Source organism: Daucus carota, chromosome 4 (assembly GCF_001625215.2).
Source record: "Daucus carota subsp. sativus chromosome 4, DH1 v3.0, whole genome shotgun sequence".
Taxonomy (NCBI): Eukaryota; Viridiplantae; Streptophyta; class Magnoliopsida; order Apiales; family Apiaceae; genus Daucus; species Daucus carota.
In genome coordinates this window covers 50,902,042-50,919,851 of record NC_030384.2, presented here as the reverse complement: position 1 = coordinate 50,919,851, position 17,810 = coordinate 50,902,042, and the positions used below count along the sequence as shown (strand labels likewise).

Sequence of the window (17,810 nt, the reverse complement as noted above, 5' to 3'; positions counted from 1 at the left end):
TGACTTTATTAGGGGTAATTAGGTAAAAGCATTCAAATAAACACCTCCATAAATGTAAAAATTGGTTTGTGTGCATCTTGTGTGCATCTCTCTAAAAAGGCAGTTAAAATGGGACAGAGGGAGTAATAGCAGTAGGTGATCATTCAAGTCGTGATATAAAAGCCGGGACCAACTTAAATTACTCACATATGAATAATACAGTCCCCGTCATCTTTCTTTTTTTTTTTTTCCCCCTTCTATTTTATCTTTCCATCAACCAATCAAATCATTTTACTTTATAACAGCTTAATCAAAATATTTTTTTACATATACGTATACGTGTGTGTTTTTATGTTCTGACACATAGATATCTCATATCCGTGATAATGTCTATTCTCAATTCTAATTTATTCTTCGTAATTCCATAAACTTCAATATGTACGTTTGCTGGAGATGATCATTGCGGCACGTCATTTTCTGATTTATTTATTTTTTGTTTTATTCTGGGTTCATTGCCGTTTTCAACTCAGACAAGTTTCATGCAGTATTCTTTCGCTGAATAGCGATATATCATATCTTCACGTTAACATTCTCGTTCAAAATGAAAATTTTCGTATTTACCATTAAATGCTTTTTTAACATATATATTAATATCAGATATTTATGAAAGTGACATTTCAATTAATCACAATAATATTTAAAACTTACCCATCACGAATCAAATTATAATTACAAGAACATCAAATAATCTGAATAATTAACATTTTTGAAATTAAAATTCAATCAAAAAATATTAAGAATCAATCACCAATTATCATCATAAAAAAATAACTAATTAAAAATAAATAAATTAAAAAATTTTGAAAATAAATTAAGAAAATGAATCAAGCATAAACAAATTCAAGATTTGAATTATATTTTCAAAATACCAACAGCATTCCGTAAAATCATTGAGTCGACCTACCTCACAAACACAAATGTAAACTGTAAACTCCAATAACTATGATCACAAAACTGAATATTTTATATATCTATAAAATGACTCAAGAACTAGTAAAATAGTCAAGAATTATAAAAACGTGCAACCTGAAATATCCACTCTGAGTTATATATATTGGACTCGGCACAAATGTTTTAGTAAAATATAGTTTAATAATTTATTTATAACATTTTATTTTTCTGATAAAATTTAAATATTAAAATTTTATTTAATTTTTTTAAAAAAAATATTAATAATATATAGAATTAAATAAGACGATGAGAATAATAAGTATTCCTCAGCCATGTACTCATAAGTGAAACTGAAACTAAAATATAATATAATTTAAAAAAAACTCGCATATAATTTGAAGTTGATTATATAATTTAAAAAAAACGCTGACAAAAACGTAAAGGGCTGCTGTTTTAGGTTGTCACAATTGGAATGGATGCAACTTGCATATCTTTGAAAGAAGTTTTTGTATTTTGCCGTTTAATAAACAGGCTGTCGGCGATCCAGTAGTCCGTGTAAAACTACTGTTAATGTAGGACACACGGTGCGATGAGATATTGTTGATCTAGTGTGCTGACATATATTCCGAGTCAAACATGTTAAAGAATTGTCTAGCCTAGTAAGAATTGTTGACCAGAGGAGGAGGAGGAGGAGCAATATCAATAATAATAATAAAAAAAGGATGAAGGCGGAGACGGTGACTCTGCTGCTGGTTAATCTGGCCGGAATCATGGAAAGGGCCGACGAGTCGCTTCTCCCGGGAGTGTACAAAGAAGTGGGAGAAGCTCTCCACACGGACCCAACTGGGCTGGGCTCCCTTACACTTTACAGGTCAATGGTCCAGTCTCTTTGCTTCCCTCTCGCTGCTTATCTCTCCCTCCGCTATAACCGAGCCCATGTCATTGCTTATGGTGCTTTCCTCTGGGCTGCTGCTACTTTCCTTGTTGCCTTCTCCTCTTCTTTCTTTCAGGTCTTCCCCCTCTTATCATCTTACCTAATTTATTTATTGGATCAACATGTATGCAATACTATTTCGGTTTCTGTTGCTGTCATTGTTCCTTTTTTACATCTATTGTCATTTTTTCCATAACAGTCCTGCTGAGATGATCCACTATTATTTGTTTATGCTAGGATTTTATATAAATTTACATCCATTCACTATATAGGGAATTCAAGACTACCTCTTTTTGACTCAATGTCCTATCCTCTCCGAACTTTACAACTCCCCTTTTCATGCTCAATTGAACTACAGGAGTAAGCTTTTTAAGCAAGCTGCCAAAACAAAACATTAATGGTCATCAAAAGCAGCGCACTGCCTGCTTCTTATGCACAGGCTCTTATGTGCTCAACGGCAATTTGTGTTATTTAGACTCGGGTTATGGGTGCGGATCCAAGGGTCAGATTCTTATTTTAAGATAATTACCATTCTTGGATATGGATCCAGAATTAGACACCGCTGCACGGACTCGGCACATAAGCTTAACACAAGTAAAATTTTGTAATGACTGATACATTGCACATTCATAGGAATAAAGTCTACTGCACATAATAAAATCACATACACTTAACTATGTATATCAAAATTGTAGCATAAAATGATAAACTGACATAAAAACAAGTAATTAATGGACTTTACTGTCTCTAAAGTTGTATAAGACCGTCACATATCTTGAGTGTTTATCAAAACATAAGGGACCTCGTAGCTTCAAACCTTTTTTGCCAACTCTACAAAGTCAAGTACATATATACTTATATCAGTACACATGGTTAGCAAAAGCCAAAGATCAAAACAAATATGAAGCCTGAAACTCTAACACTGCTGTTGGTTAACCTTGCCGGAATCATGGAAAGAGCTGATGAGTCGGTGCTGCTAGGCATCTACAAAGAGGTTGGAGAAGCTCTTCACACAGACCCAGTTGGGCTTGGTCTTTCACCCTTTTACTGTCATTGCCTATGGCGCTCTTTTGTGGCCTGTCACGACTTTTCTTATTACCTCTTCCTCCACCTTTTAACAGGTACTAGATATCTTTTTAGTTCTCTTAATCTATATCATACACTCACCCACAGTTCTGATGTCATAACTCACCTACGATACCTTTTTAGTTCTTCCAACGGATATCTTTTTTAGTTCAGAATGTCATATATGAGGATGTCATTATGTCCTCGTGCAATGACATGATGCCAAATAATGAAGTTAGTGTACAGTCTATGTGTCCGCTTTTAGGTTGCCCTTAAACCTAATGTATATGCAAAACAGTAAAGGAACCTTGCTTTTGCCTTTTTAGGTGGTTAAATTGTTTTCGCCCAGAATCCTTTAAATAGCCGAAGAAAGACACATTGCTGTCTTATATTTTCATTTGAGCAGTTAAGTGACAGATTCTATTATATCAATTATTCATATTTTGTCTATTAGGTGGCTCTATCAAGAGCTTTAAACGGGATTGGCCTTGCTATAGTTGGACCAGCAATTCAGTCCCTTGTAGCTGATTCCACTGATGACAACAGCCGTGGCATGGCTTTTGGATGGCTACAACTAACAAGCAACCTTGGCGCAATTATGGGAGGATTATTTTCAGTAATGCTAGCCCCAACTACATTTTTGGGCATTCCTGGCTGGAGAATTTCTTTTCATTTGGTTGGAATAATTAGTGTCTTAGTCGGTATTCTGGTTCGCTTCTTTGCCAATGATCCACACTATTCTAATGGCGGTAGCACAAGTACAACTGATATTTCAAATAAAACCTTATGGTCTGAGGTGAAAGACCTTGCTCAGGAAGCAAAATCAGTTATGAAAATTCAGTCATTCCAGATAATTGTGGCTCAGGGTGTTACTGGTTCTTTTCCCTGGTCAGCTCTGTCATTTTCAGCAATGTGGTTAGAACTTGCTGGGTTCTCTCACAAGGTTACTGCTTTTATAGTAGCAATGTTTGTGGTTGGAAGTTCATTGGGAGGGCTTTTTGGAGGTAGGATGGGAGACATTCTATCAAAGCTTCTGCCGAACTCGGGGAGAATAATTTTGTCACAAATAAGTTCAGCATCAGCGATACCTCTAGCAGCGATCCTCTTGCTGGCTTTGCCTAATAATCCATCCACTATCTTTCTGCATACCTTAGTCTTTTTCACTACAGGATTTTTCATATCTTGGAATGGTCCGGCTACAAACAAGTAAGGCTCTCTGACAGCCTGTTTATTCTACTTCATTTTGTTTAATTGTGCCGTGTTACTTAGAAATCTAGTAATTTAATGAATTGTAGGATCAGTCTTTGAAGTCATAGGGCTGAGGGATTAGCCCTGACTAGGATATATGAGCGAAGTAGGGGGTTTAGAAGGGAGTTACGAGCCTTGAGTGTATCAGTTTTTGCCAATGACATGTGATCTAAATTATAGTAAACATCATATTCTGTACGATTTACGAATTGGACTTGTTTTAATGAATAGTGGACAGTCCAATTTTTGCAGAAATTGTCCCCGAGAAATCTCGAACTACCATCTATGCGTTGGACCGATCTTTTGAAACTGTACTCTCTTCATTTGCCCCTCCCATAGTTGGTATGCTGGCTCAGCATGTTTATGGTTTTGAACCAGTTCCAGAAGGGTCAGAAAATATTGCAACAGACCGAGAGAATGCTGAATCATTGGCCAAGGCTCTATATACAGCAATTGGAATTCCAATGGGCCTTTGCTGTCTCATTTACACATTCCTTTATTTCACCTACCCAAGGGACAGGGAGAGGGCTCAAATGGATGTTCTGATAGAATCTGAATTGCAGCAAATAGAATTTGACTCTTCCTCTTCAAGCGAACAATACCCTGAAGTACGATCATCCAAGTCAAAAGAGCACTACTCAGACGGCATGGAAGTGTCTCAAATTGTTCCACTTGATGAAAGCGAAGAGAAGTTGTTGCTCTATCGCCAGTTGACCTTTGCAAACTTTGAAACATAGAAGTATCGACATTAATATTGGTCTGTTCTTGTGGCTGTTACTGGTAAACCTTTAAACCGCTTTCTTCATTTTGATTTCATACTAGTGAATATACCAGGTTGACTCACGCCTACACATGGTGCTGTGTAAATAAAAGATTCACTCTATAAGGAACAGTGTATATCCAGATGTTGGTTTGACAGATCTGACACGGAAAACTAAGAGATTTGAGCGTAGGTTTACTGCTTCGTTGGTGTTCTTTTTCATTTTTGTTCCTTCAAGGGAGATTCTTTGTCAGTATATCAACCTTGTAATTACAAGCACTGCACATTTACAAACACTTGTGTTTTGCAGTTTGCACCTACTGTCGCTTGATATTGAACGTTCTTCTTTTTCTTTTTTTGTTGTTGAAATAGTGTTAAAATTTGCCTCTTTTCCGCAATACTGGCGCTGATGCTTTTGAAACATAGAACTCATTCTTCCTAATAACAGAGTGATAGATAATTAATAATAATTACTCCCTGTTTTTTTTTATATGACGTTTTGATTTTTGGCACACACTTTTAAGTGTTTTGACCGGGTAGTTAAAATTATTATTTTTTGAATAAAAATGTTGATTATATATTATTATTCAGAAAAAAAAATTTAAAAAATAATATTTTTAACTATCCGGTTAAGGTACTTAAAAGTGTGTGCTAAAAGTCAAAGCGTCATATAAAAAAAAACAGAGCGAGTAATAAATAGTAATAACATGATTTATCATATATAATTTAATTGTAATGATATTTTTTTATAAATAATATACATATACATATATATATATGTATGTAATATCAAATAATATATAAAATTTAATTAAATATCATTTTTTAAAATATTAAAATGTAATCTAATATTCTTTTTTTTTGTGTACTTTTGTCATTTCGTGTATATTTAATGTCGTGTACTTTTCTTGTATATTTCATTTCGTATTCGATTCGTGTCTGTGTATTTTTAAAAGTACACAAAAATTTCGTATATTTCGTGTCATGTTATTTTATTTTTTTATGCCATGTTCTTGGATTTCAGGTATACGAATTAATTTCATTTCGTGTTCGTATTTGTGTACTAAATACACGACACGATGAAATGGAAAAAAGAAACCATTATATATGTTTGCTATAGTTAGAGAATGCTGTAATATCAATGAGATACTTAATTCAAATAATTTTGATTTGAATTAGAATTTTTGATGGTTGTTGACTCAAAATTAAACTTATGAAAAATTATAATTTTATGGACAGATCAGCATTATTTTTGGTAAAATTGACATTTGAAAAATTGATTTTTGATTATAATTCATAATATAACGATTGTTCACGAGTCGGTCATATAACAATTTTCCACAAATTGATCATAAAGATATAAAATCAATAATAAAAATAATCACAAATTCACAATGATGATAATAATTTTTATAAAATAAATATATTTTACAAACAAAAACATAAGAATATGATAGTTATAAATAGAAAAATATGTTGGAAGATGTATTAAAATAAAATAGCCAAGAATAAACATAACAATTTTTATTTATTATTATAAAATAGTGAAGGGTGATATAATACTAAAAAGAAAAGAGACTATTACTTTTGAAATATCCATTTAAAAATGAAATTCTTTTACTTCTTCTGTTATAAATGTTATATTGTGTATTATTATATTTTATATGAAAATAAGAAAAAGAAAATATATGAAACATAAGATGTTTTCCATTTTTGCCGGTTATAATAATTTAAATAACAGACAACAAGTGTCTGAATAATTTAATGATAAAAATAAGCATAGCACTCAGAAACTAATAATTATATAATTTTAGGGAAGAAAAGGAGTGAAAAGAGAAGAAGAAAATAAAAGGGGATACTATACTATGGAAGGATGCAGCGAGCGAAGATGAGATAGAAAAAGAATTGTGAGCTGACAGCGGGAGGCGATGGAAGCGAAGCAGCAGCAGCAGCTACTTGTTTGACATTCATCATCTTCATCTCGTTAACAAACTAGAAACCAATTATTACTCTATATTTACTTGTCCAACTCGCAATGTCACCCAACAGAATATCCTTTAAAGATTCCCTCCGCTCACCACCGGATATAGCCGCCGGAATATTCCTCCACGACGCCGTTCCATCCTCACTCGTGGAATTCATCACTTCCAGAACTTCACCTTCTTACAATCAGTCACTGCATTCTTCTTCTTCTCCTCCACCTCGTCGACTTGGCGATTTTTTGTCAGTGAGCCTGTCCACTAAGGGGGGTAATTTGCCGGATAACGGGGAGGGGAAGAAGCGGATTGTTAGGCTTAGAGGAAAGCGCGGCGCCATCAACACCACCAAGCATTTGTGGGCTGGAGCTGTGGCCGCCATGGTTTCTAGGTCTCTCCTATTTGCTTTTATGCATCATTTCTCTCTTACTTATTGCTTTTAATTCACCCACTCTTTTTAATGCAGATTCACGTTCTAACTTCTCGCCTCTCCTCTATCTTAATTGCTTTCTTATGTTTAAGCCCATCCCACATTCATTACCTTAGCTTCTTAATCCCTATGTTGCCTCCCCTTATAAGCTCCTTCTGCCCCTCTTCTTCGTATGACTTTCTTTCTATTTCACTTGCTCTAGGGTTACCATAATCATAACTAATTCGTTTGGATTGTCGTGTGCTCGAGTATATATGGAATTTTAGGGGGTGTTTGGTTCATGGTTAATGAGCCAGGAATCGGAACCCTAATCCCATGACAAGTGTTTGGATTAGTTATTTGATGCTATGGAATGGGAACCCCGATCCTTTTAGGTGGTTAAATCACACCCTTCCCACCCCTTGGGTTACCATACCATTCCCATTAACCCGCACTCCCGTACCCTCCATTCCCGATTCCCATTCCCAACCTTAATAACACCCCTTAATTTGCTAATTTAAGAATTTCCTGCAGCCGGAGGTTTCTCCTCATCTTGTCGTTACTACAATAACTACTTCTGGTTTTGTGTACATTGAAACATCTGCAACACACTTTATCTTCCAAAATTAGAAAGCTCTTAGTATAACAGACTTTAAATACTGCACTAAAAGCTGAAATAACATTTTTTTCCTTAGATCAAAACCATTGCCTTAACAATTTTTTTGTTGTACAAGTATGACCTTATACACATTATATGTGCTTTTTCTTTGTTATCTTATCTCATAATGTTTATCATGGGGCTGGTGTAGTGTCTTGTTGCTTCCAGCCTTCCACTATGAACTAGGATATCATAAGGGCGCTTTTCTTTTTCCATTTATTACTATGTATATTTTCCATTGTAATTAATACATGACTGATATTTTCTTTTAAAAAATTTTCAGAACTTTTGTTGCTCCACTTGAAAGATTGAAGCTTGAATATATGGTTCGTGGTGAACAGAAGAAACTGTTTGAGCTAGTGAAAATGATTGCAGCTACTCAAGGTTTGAGAGGCTTTTGGAAGGGGAATTTAGTTAACATTTTGCGCACAGCTCCCTTTAAAGCTATCAATTTTTGTTCGTATGATACATATAGAAAGCAACTCTTGAAATTATCCGGAAATAACGAAACCACAAATATCGAGAGGTTTATCTCTGGTGCTGCAGCTGGGGTTACTGCTACTGTACTATGCTTACCACTAGATACCGTACGTGACAAATTATACTATTTTCCTTCTCAGTTCTCCGCTATTACATGACTTCCCTGTGTTTCGAGACTTTATTGATTCTTCTAAATGACTCTTCTTTCTCAAACAAGTAGCATATCATTGTACAAGATAAATGAGAAAACATTAAACACAGAGAAAACAGAATAGCTACGGTAGATAAATAAGTCCCATTAGAGGATGAATGAAGTACATTTGCAAAAATATAAATCAATTTAATTATTTCAGGTTCATCTCGAGTCAGTATTACAGTAAAGGCATAGTTTGTGCTGAATTTTGGATTATCACGAACATGGCACAGAAAAACTCAACTGCGTCTATTTTCCTGGAGCGGAGGCAGTAGCATGGATATGTATAACATTTGATTGGATAGTTAGGGAGCAGTTAGTTGCTTTTGGATATCTGTTATATAGTTTGTTACAAGAAATTGCTTAGCAGATAATTTAACAACTGACATAAAATCATTATCTTTTTTTTTGACACTCTGCACCGGAGTACTCCACATTGTTTTGGTTCCTATACTTCTCCTCCATGTCTCTATATATTCACTGTTTTTGAACCCTTTCTATATATATATATATATATATATATATATATATATATATATATATATATATATATATATATATATATATATATTTTACAAATATGTAGTACTGCTCCTCAACAATATTAGATGCCGGGTTTTTTTTAAGGAAATGTCTGGCGTAAGGAGAAGCAAATTTTATTTTCCAAATAGGGTGCGCATATGGAGTCTTCACTACAGAAATTATTGTGTTTGTTGCCTAACTGGCTTGCCTACTTAGTCTTTGCCACTTTGGGGCTTTTCTTTGTTTTCATACATATTACATTTTGTTTCAAGAAATGCATAGGTTGTCTTCACCATAGTGTATATTCATAGGTAGTAACAATTCATGAAGTCAAGTGATCTACTGGTTTTGGTTTATAGTGACATTATAATTATGATACACTCTTGGGTCTTGTACATTTCAGATCCGGACGAAGCTGGTTGCACCTGGAGGAGAGGCTTTGGGTGGTGTTATCGGTGCCTTCTGCCATGTGGTCCAAACTGAAGGGTTCTTTTCTCTTTACAAGGGCTTGCTGCCTTCCATTTTAAGTATGGCACCCTCGGCCGCAGTCTTTTATGGAGTTTATGACATGCTGAAATCAGCTTATTTGCATTCACCTGAAGGAAGAAAAAGGATAAAGAATATGAAGCAACAGGGGCAGGAACTCAATATATGGGAACAACTGGAGTTGGGACCAGTGAGAACTCTACTACACGGAGCTATATCAGGTGCCTGTGCAGAAGTCGCTACGTATCCATTTGAAGTAGTGAGGAGGCATCTTCAACTGCAAGCAAGGGAGAATAAGTTGAGTACATTGGCGACTTTCATTAAAATAGTTGAGCGAGGAGGTATTCCTGCACTTTTTGCAGGACTAGTTCCCAGTTTACTACAGGTATGTTGGTACTACATCTTCCATAGGCAGCAGTATGAAAGTCTTTAGATTCTTTAAATGCTATGCACTAGTTTTTCCATTTTTCAATATTCTATCATGGTTTTCTTCCTTTAATCAAGCATCAAGAGTCAAGACTATTTATGGCCATCATTAAGTAACAGGCGACTTGCATGCATATTAGGCTAGGTCATTATTGCAGATCGGGAGATTCAGAATAGAGTAGATCCAGCAACAAAATGTATCCCGCTATATACATACATATATGTATGAATGTGTGTGTGTGTGTCTTCATTTAACGTCCAACGGCTTCATGTCCTCGAAAAATGTTACTGTTTTTTTTCTTGAGAGGGGGAGAGGGAGGGGGGGGGGGGGGGGGGGTTCTTGTTCCGCTGATTCTGCTGCTGCACATTCAATATCCAGATCTGGGTAACTGGTAAGTAAGCCTGGGAGGATACAGGTATGGGTTCTGGGATTGAAAGTGATTGTTAGGATTTGAGATGATATATGGATTGAATTCTAAAACAAAAATTAGTTGGGTACTTGAAGAGAAATGATAACCAGAGCGAGTTAGTAGAAAGAAAGGGTTAAAGATAATTTGGAAGAGAACCCTGAAAAAAGAGACGGGGGGTTAGAAGAATGTAAAAAGAGGATCTTGGTGGACCTGCAATCCTCTCTCTCTCTCTCTCTCTCTCTCTCTCTCTCTATATATATATATATATATATATATATATGTCCTATATCAAGAAAAAATAGGCATGAGGCTACTATTTTAGTTATCTTTAGTTCTCGAATCATTGAAAATTACAAATTCAAACTTGAACTTGTATTTGTTCGAAGCATTTATATATTTTCTTATGCAAATCTTGTTATATTTCTTCTTTACGGTTATGCATTTTTTCACTTGGCATCTTCTTTTCCCCAGTGTTTCCCTGGGCCAAATTTTGATTTCTTTTGGGATAATTTTCTTCGCACAGTCCTTGTCCTTGAGGAATAAAGAGCTTTACCCATGAATATTGCTTCTCTTATGTAGGCTAGGAATGCTCATTTCTATCTGCACAGCTTCTTAGGGATGTTCTGGCTTAGCAAGTTCTTTCTTGAATCATGATTGTCTTTACGTCAACGCACTTCTTATTTTATATTGAATATTTTTGCATTAATTATACCTTGGGTAGAAACAGGCTACTGCATTTGTTACTATAGAGCATCTCCAACGACGTTGGTTAATATGATATAGAATATTGATTATGTAAATTTTGATGAGCATGTAGGCTTTGATGAAACTGGCTATAATATGTTATTATTATTTCAAGTTGTTATAAATATAATATATTATTTTAATGCGTAATAGATGATGTGGAATATTCCTACAGATTCTTTAGAGGTTCAACAATTATAGTCAACATCACTGGTTTGACTAAGATTTTAGCTCATTGGAGTGCATAAGTTCTTACACAATCTCTATAATCTTTAATTATTGCATATTTGCATGCTACATAGATTTTTGGCCAAGGGGTTTTCCAAGTTGGAGATGCTCTTGGTCTTTATTAATTGTACTTCAGTTATAAAAATATTAAATTAAGAACTCCTTATTGCAGTTGTATTCCATTCATCCTAAGATTCTTAACTCTAAATACTTCTTTCAGGTATTACCATCGGCTGCAATAAGTTACTTCATGTATGAGTTCATGAAAATAGTTCTCAAGGTGGAATAAGAAGACCCGGTCAGTTCTCTACTTGAATGTTAATAGAAAGGTAATATTGGTGTTTAGCAGAGTTTACAGAATGGTGGCATCAAGACCATTTGTTTTTTGCGATTCCTTTTTACTGTCTGAAGAAAAAAAAAAAAAAGAATGAATGCAATCTGCACTCTTATCTCCAGTGAATTTGTATTCTGCAAGTTTTGGATGGAACGGAGTAGTAGTTACTCGAGGGCCTTGTGCAAATGGTAAGGACAAATAAACAGGGTTTCACTACGAACCCGCATGATCATAATAACCATCAACCTGTTTTCTCAGCCCAATCTAGACTATAGTGTTTCACTATAAAGACCCATGTTATGTTAGACTTACTGTAATTCTCCGCGTCTTTCTTTTGCGAAACCCCTTTTACCGAACATGCAGAAATTGATGCATGTCTTCCCCACAATATTGGGACCAAACAAAGAGGAAAGACATTAATTTAGTCCGAATTACTCTATCTGTTTCAAATTACATGTTCACTTTCAAAATATGACGTAGTTTAAGAAAAATTAATGTTTATAATTATTTGCATTAAATGACTTTAAAAATTTTGTAGTTTAAAAAAGTTAATGTTTATAAATTATTTGCATTATATGACCATAGATCCGTTGGTTACCTCCCGAGCCGTGTTCATTTGAATTGAATAGAATGAGAGATGAATGAAATGAAAAATTACATAGAATTTTTATGAAAAAAGAAGAAAGTATGAGATAATAATGATAAAATATAAATGAAATCATTTTTTCCGTAGTCAGCGGCTCAGCGATGTCTCTTCTTCGATTCCTTTTCAGGATTTTGTTTTGGTATTCTGCTTGGGCTTCTCTTTTTTGTCGTTGCCTTTACTTTGCCTTTAACAATAATACTAATAAATCACTAATTTATATATGTTTTCCTTGTAATTACAAGGTTTTAGCAACTATTTATAATTCCAATTCTAATTTGTTGAATAGAAGTTAATTTACAGAGAACCCATAACAATCTCTACAAATTATAATTCATTCTAACATAGTAAAATATTACTCCCTATGTTTTTTAATATATGACGTTTGATTTTTTGGCACACATTTTTAAGTGATTTGACCGGGTAGTTAAAAATATTATTTTTGATTTTTTTTTTCTTATGTAATCAAAATTTTAATTCACAAAAAAAATAATTAAAAATAATACTTTTTAGTATCCGGTCAATCCAACTAAAAATACGTGCCCAAGTCAAAAGGGACATATGAAAAAAAACAGAGGGAGCGCTGTATATTACAATTCCAGAGGGAACAACAAAAACCGTGTCGTCTATGTTATGGTGGATAAATCAACGGAAACTTTGTGTATACTGTGACTTGGTTACAGTATATGTTTACAAATTACAACAAGCTGAGGAGGAGCTGAAAGAAAAGGAGATGCTGAATTGCTACAACAACACAATATTGATGACAAGGCAGCACTAGTTTGATATAAAGATCCACATCCACCACTTGTAAAAAGCATAAGTGTATATTAATGCGTAAATCATGAGTCTGATAGGATACACCTTAAACCTGCACAGACACAGTGAGTTGATTCATAATGACTCCACCAAATCCATCATATTAAGAAAGTACTGTAGTGATTATTACCTTGTAGTAGAGGAGGAGGAGGAGGAGGGTGAGGGTGCGGCAGCTGAATCATGAGTGGTTTTTTTAAGCGTAATAGGAGAACACCAGTGAGATATAGGACGATCAAAGTAATCCCAATCCGGTAACAGAATTCCACACACACCAAGCATACCCAACACATAGGTTCCCATCATTTTCTTCGCCGACTGTGTGTATAATCCAACTCCTAATATCACCACTGCCAAACATATCAGTGAGGACCGGAAAACAGCGTCGTTAGCCATCACGAATATATTGGGACTACCCGCTAGCTGCCTGCCTGTCTTTTTAATGCCCATGGCAGCAGTTAGTTGGAGATGCATTAAAACCCTTTCTCAACTGCTTTTTTCTATCTCTTCCATCATTTATTTTCATTCTGCCCTCTGTTGGACTTTATTTTTATATTATATTTTTTCGCACATTTCAATATTTCTTGACCAAACATTATCATTATTATTTTAAAATTGCTTTTTCTGTTTAAATAAGTAAAATATATTTTTATTTGAATATAATAAATTTAACAACTCAGGGATGAAATGATCCATGAAATGGTACGATTCAGAGCATTTGGATGGTACCTAAGGATCCTTTTGCCTATATATTAAAAAATATTTATTTATTATTTTTTGTAAAATATTTACAGCTTAAAATAAGCTAGAGATATCTATCTATATATATATATATATTGTCATGTTCCAGAGATATCTTGCTATACGAGAGAATCAAGAGATTCACATCTTACACCATCCATTCCATCATATTTTGATTTGTAATCTTGTATATGTAAAAAATGAAATTGATTAACTTGCCACCCATTTAAATTTGTCACGCCTATATATATATTTTTTTGTCAGGTGTCATGCCTATATTTGATTTTGAGCACGCGTAGGAAAAAGCTCAACTAGTGGACGAGTTGAAGCTGGTAAAAAGACGCACCTCTTTTTTTCCCAACTAATTTGTAATCTCTTCTACATATGATAGGTTATAATTCAAGTCGAACCGAGGCCAGTTAAACGAGTTTGAACCGGATGAGCTCACGAACTACCTGACTCAGAATTACATCCCTAATATATGATGATATCATAATATTAATGAATTTGCACATGTGTACTGCCATAAATCTGTATTAACAAAAACATTGCCATATGTGGCACTCGTATATAGTAATGTGAAGATCAAGAAAATATGGAAACAGAGAAAAAGTAATATATGTGTTGGTTAATTAGCAGTAAATAAATAAATGATACAATAATTAAAAGTCTATTCAAGTCAACAAGTTGTCCTAAGTTTCATCTCAACCCCATGAAGCTCTTCCTTAGGGATCAACGATTTAATTAACCGATAAAATAATAAATGGATATACTAATATTACATTCCAGCTAGCCAGCTCTTGAAAAAGACCCTCTACCGTGACAGGATGGCCTTTCGGAGTTCTCCCTTCCTCCCATTACTATTACTCCTTGGCCTCCTGTCTTTGCTCTTCCACCGCCGCCAACGAGATTCTGATTAGTGTCGTGGGTAATGACACCGACATCCGATTACCTTCCGATCGTTGCTTCTTCGCCTTCCGGGAAGCCCCTGCATTTCGCAACAGCGAGTCTTGTGCATCACAGAGGGATCCGAATAATCATGTCCACATTGTCATGACTCTTGATGACAATTACATCAGAGGCACAATGGCAGCTGTGTTATCAATGCTGCAACATTCGACATGCCCTGAAAACCTTTTCTTCCATTTTCTATATCTCCATTTCCAGTCCACGATTTTCGAAACCATCAGATCAACGTTTCCTTACCTCAACTTCAATGTATATTACTTTGATTCAACCAGGGTTGATGGCAAAATATCAAAGTCGATTCGACAGGCATTGGATCAGCCTCTGAATTATGCCAGAATATATTTATCAGAGATCCTTCCGGAAGATGTGCACCGTGTTATATACCTGGATTCTGATATTATCGTCGTAGATGACATCGCGAAGCTATATGAAGTTGACATGGAAGATAAGGTTGTTGCTGCACCCGAATATTGCCGTGCAAACTTCACATATTATTTCACCGACGATTTCTGGGCAGACCCTATATTGTCGAGAACTTTTGACGGCCGAACACCTTGTTACTTTAACACCGGAGTGATGGTGGTGGATGTCGATAAATGGAGGGAAGGAAGCTACACAAACAAGGTGGAGAAATGGATGATAACACAGAAACAGAGAAGAATATACCATTTAGGGTCTTTACCACCGATTTTGCTTGTTTTGGCTGGTGATATCAAGGCAGTTGATCACAGGTGGAATCAACATGGCTTAGGCGGTGACAACTTTAAAGGGAATTGCAGGTCACTTCATCCAGGCCCTATTAGCTTGTTACATTGGAGTGGCAAGGGAAAGCCATGGCTACGACTCGATTCTGGGAAACCATGCAATATTGATCACTTATGGGCACCATATGATCTGTATCGTTCGAATAGAATTGCTTTGGAAGAATGATAATAAGTAGAAGTCATGTGCAGAGATAATCAAGTGCTCCCATACACAATGGTACATAATGAGACAGTATAAGCATCTCAGATTTGTAAAATATGAATAGTTAAAAGAAATTTCATTCTTTCACCAGGATGTATATAGTTGGGAGTTTTGTTTATAAAAGGTTCAGGGCTAGGTTCAAGGCTAGGCACGTTTTCGTGTATGGATCATACACTTTTCATGTGGAGTTTTTTCATTAGCTGGATATTAATTCATTTTACATTACTACAGAGTACAGACTAGATTCTTGGATATTGGAATTACTATGAGGGGCCGTTTGGTTCGATCCAAGGAAATGGAATGGAATTCAGAAAGAGAAATGAAGAGAAATGAAAGGAAATGATGTTGAATTGTATTACCTGTTTGGTTTTAATCCGGAAACGAAATGAAAAATTATATGATTTTCCCTATATTTGATTTTTTAAAAATTCAAAAAGGTCTCAAGAGTCAAATATATTTATGTTTATAATTTGATATATTTTACTGTTTAAAAATTTCATTAATTTTATAAATATCATTACTTATAAATTATATTAAAATAATTTTTAATATGTAAAAACTAAATTAAAATTTATTTTTTGATCTTCAAAAATATTTCACATATTACTTTTTAATATTAATGATTTCTAAAACAAATTATAAATGAAAATAAAAAAAAATTCAGGAAAGGGAAAAGAAATACCTGATGGGGAGTGAGGAATGGACTATGAGGCATTTGGATAAACCTAAAACTAAAAAAAGGAAAGGGAATGACAGATTTTATCAAACAAACAGCAACAAAGGGAATGAAACTCGTTGTTTCCCTTTCTTAGTCCTGATCAAACGGCGAAGTTTTAACTAAAGACGAAGATATAAAAAGTATAGACAATATATATTAAGGGCAAAATAATTATTGTTGCACTAGTTTTATAAGTGAAAGAATAATACATGAGAACTATTCTTACTATTGTTTTTCAGAGTAGAGTAGAGTATTAGATTTGACAAAAAACTTAAAACTAATACTATTTATATATTATACTAACTAAATTATTCAAAATGGATATCGTTTATAATATTAAAGAAACTAAGAAAACAATCTTTATTTTCATAGATCGTTTATATTATGTTACAATATTATATATTTTATAATTATCAATTATTTATATTCTAAATCAATTTTAAAATATTTTGCTGTTAAAAATAAGATATAATATCATTTTATTAGTATATTACGAGTTAGTAGTTTGTTTGTTTAAATAAAAATATATTATGTGATATAAAAGTATATTAGAAGTGGACATCTTTGTCCTCTGGAATCTATTATTTACCATAAATCCGATACAACAACTAGGGTCCAAATACCTGTGCATCAGATTGAGATTTCGATTCTCATTAACCGTACTCATTACCAAACACCTTCTTAATTGTATATTTATATATTATTTTTGAGCTACCGTTGATCTCATGATTATTATTATAAACATAATATCCAAATATTTTAGCACAAAGAATGTTTTTCTTTTGTATTAGTAAATTATATATATTCCTTAATATTTTAATTATATGCAAATGGAATTTCACAAGGTTGTAATAACATTATTTTTTTAATTTCTTGATTTGAATTTTTTCAATGATTAGTAGTCCAGTTTTATAAAATATAAAATAATTAATAGTATAAGTAAATATTAGTAATAAACGATATTATAAAATATATTATAGACTTACTTCTACAAACTCTTTTTATAATGTTAACTTTTTTAATAGAATATATAACTATCTTTGATTAATATAAATTCACATATTTATAAGTTGACGGGATTATTTTTTAAAGATAAGTTAGGTGATAAAACTTATACTTTTCAATGATATCTGATACTTAATTTTTTTTATAGT

The 17,810-nt window shown here is 33.9% G+C and overlaps 4 protein-coding genes across 8 annotated transcripts; 3 read left to right on the top strand and 1 right to left on the bottom strand.

The window, feature by feature from the left end:
* Positions 1 to 1,395: 1,395 nt before the first annotated feature.
* On the top strand, positions 1,396 to 5,291 carry LOC108219238 (uncharacterized). 4 transcript variants are annotated; one of them, XM_064091679.1, is made up of 4 exons: positions 1,801 to 1,940; positions 2,822 to 2,985; positions 3,384 to 4,135; positions 4,416 to 5,291. In XM_064091679.1, the coding sequence occupies exons 3-4, from the start codon at positions 3,483 to 3,485 to the stop codon at positions 4,912 to 4,914; spliced, it is 1,152 nt and encodes a 383-aa protein (XP_063947749.1). In that variant the 5' UTR covers positions 1,801 to 1,940; positions 2,822 to 2,985; positions 3,384 to 3,482; the 3' UTR covers positions 4,915 to 5,291. The 4 variants fall into 4 exon arrangements, with proteins under 4 accessions (XP_063947750.1, XP_017248053.1, XP_063947749.1 ...); XM_064091680.1 differs by lacking the exon at positions 2,822 to 2,985 and having other exon boundaries at positions 1,396 to 1,940; positions 4,430 to 4,703; XM_017392564.2 differs by lacking the exon at positions 2,822 to 2,985 and having other exon boundaries at positions 1,400 to 1,940.
* Positions 5,292 to 6,772: 1,481 nt separating this feature from the next.
* Positions 6,773 to 12,256, top strand: LOC108219496 (probable mitochondrial adenine nucleotide transporter BTL3). Of its 2 annotated transcripts, XM_064092242.1 has the most exons (5): positions 6,774 to 7,304; positions 8,264 to 8,567; positions 9,579 to 10,046; positions 11,690 to 11,798; positions 11,926 to 12,060. In XM_064092242.1, exons 1-4 carry the CDS (start codon positions 6,973 to 6,975, stop codon positions 11,756 to 11,758), a joined length of 1,173 nt encoding a protein of 390 aa, XP_063948312.1. In that variant the 5' UTR covers positions 6,774 to 6,972; the 3' UTR covers positions 11,759 to 11,798; positions 11,926 to 12,060. The 2 variants fall into 2 exon arrangements, with proteins under 2 accessions (XP_017248460.1, XP_063948312.1); XM_017392971.2 differs by having other exon boundaries at positions 6,773 to 7,304; positions 11,690 to 12,256.
* Positions 12,257 to 13,008: 752 nt separating this feature from the next.
* Positions 13,009 to 13,766, bottom strand: LOC108219497 (signal peptidase complex-like protein DTM1). The gene is made up of 2 exons (XM_017392972.2): positions 13,396 to 13,766; positions 13,009 to 13,317 (listed from the first exon to the last, which is right to left on the bottom strand). Exons 1-2 carry the CDS (start codon positions 13,734 to 13,736, stop codon positions 13,224 to 13,226), a joined length of 435 nt encoding a protein of 144 aa, XP_017248461.1. The 5' UTR covers positions 13,737 to 13,766; the 3' UTR covers positions 13,009 to 13,223.
* A 939-nt stretch (positions 13,767 to 14,705) lies between these two features.
* Positions 14,706 to 15,997, top strand: LOC108217552 (probable galacturonosyltransferase-like 4). Its single transcript, XM_017390380.2, is given in 2 exon segments — positions 14,706 to 14,889; positions 14,891 to 15,997. Coding segments are annotated over 2 exon segments (1,071 nt in total). The 5' UTR covers positions 14,706 to 14,830; the 3' UTR covers positions 15,903 to 15,997.
* The last annotated feature ends 1,813 nt before the right edge of the window (positions 15,998 to 17,810 follow it).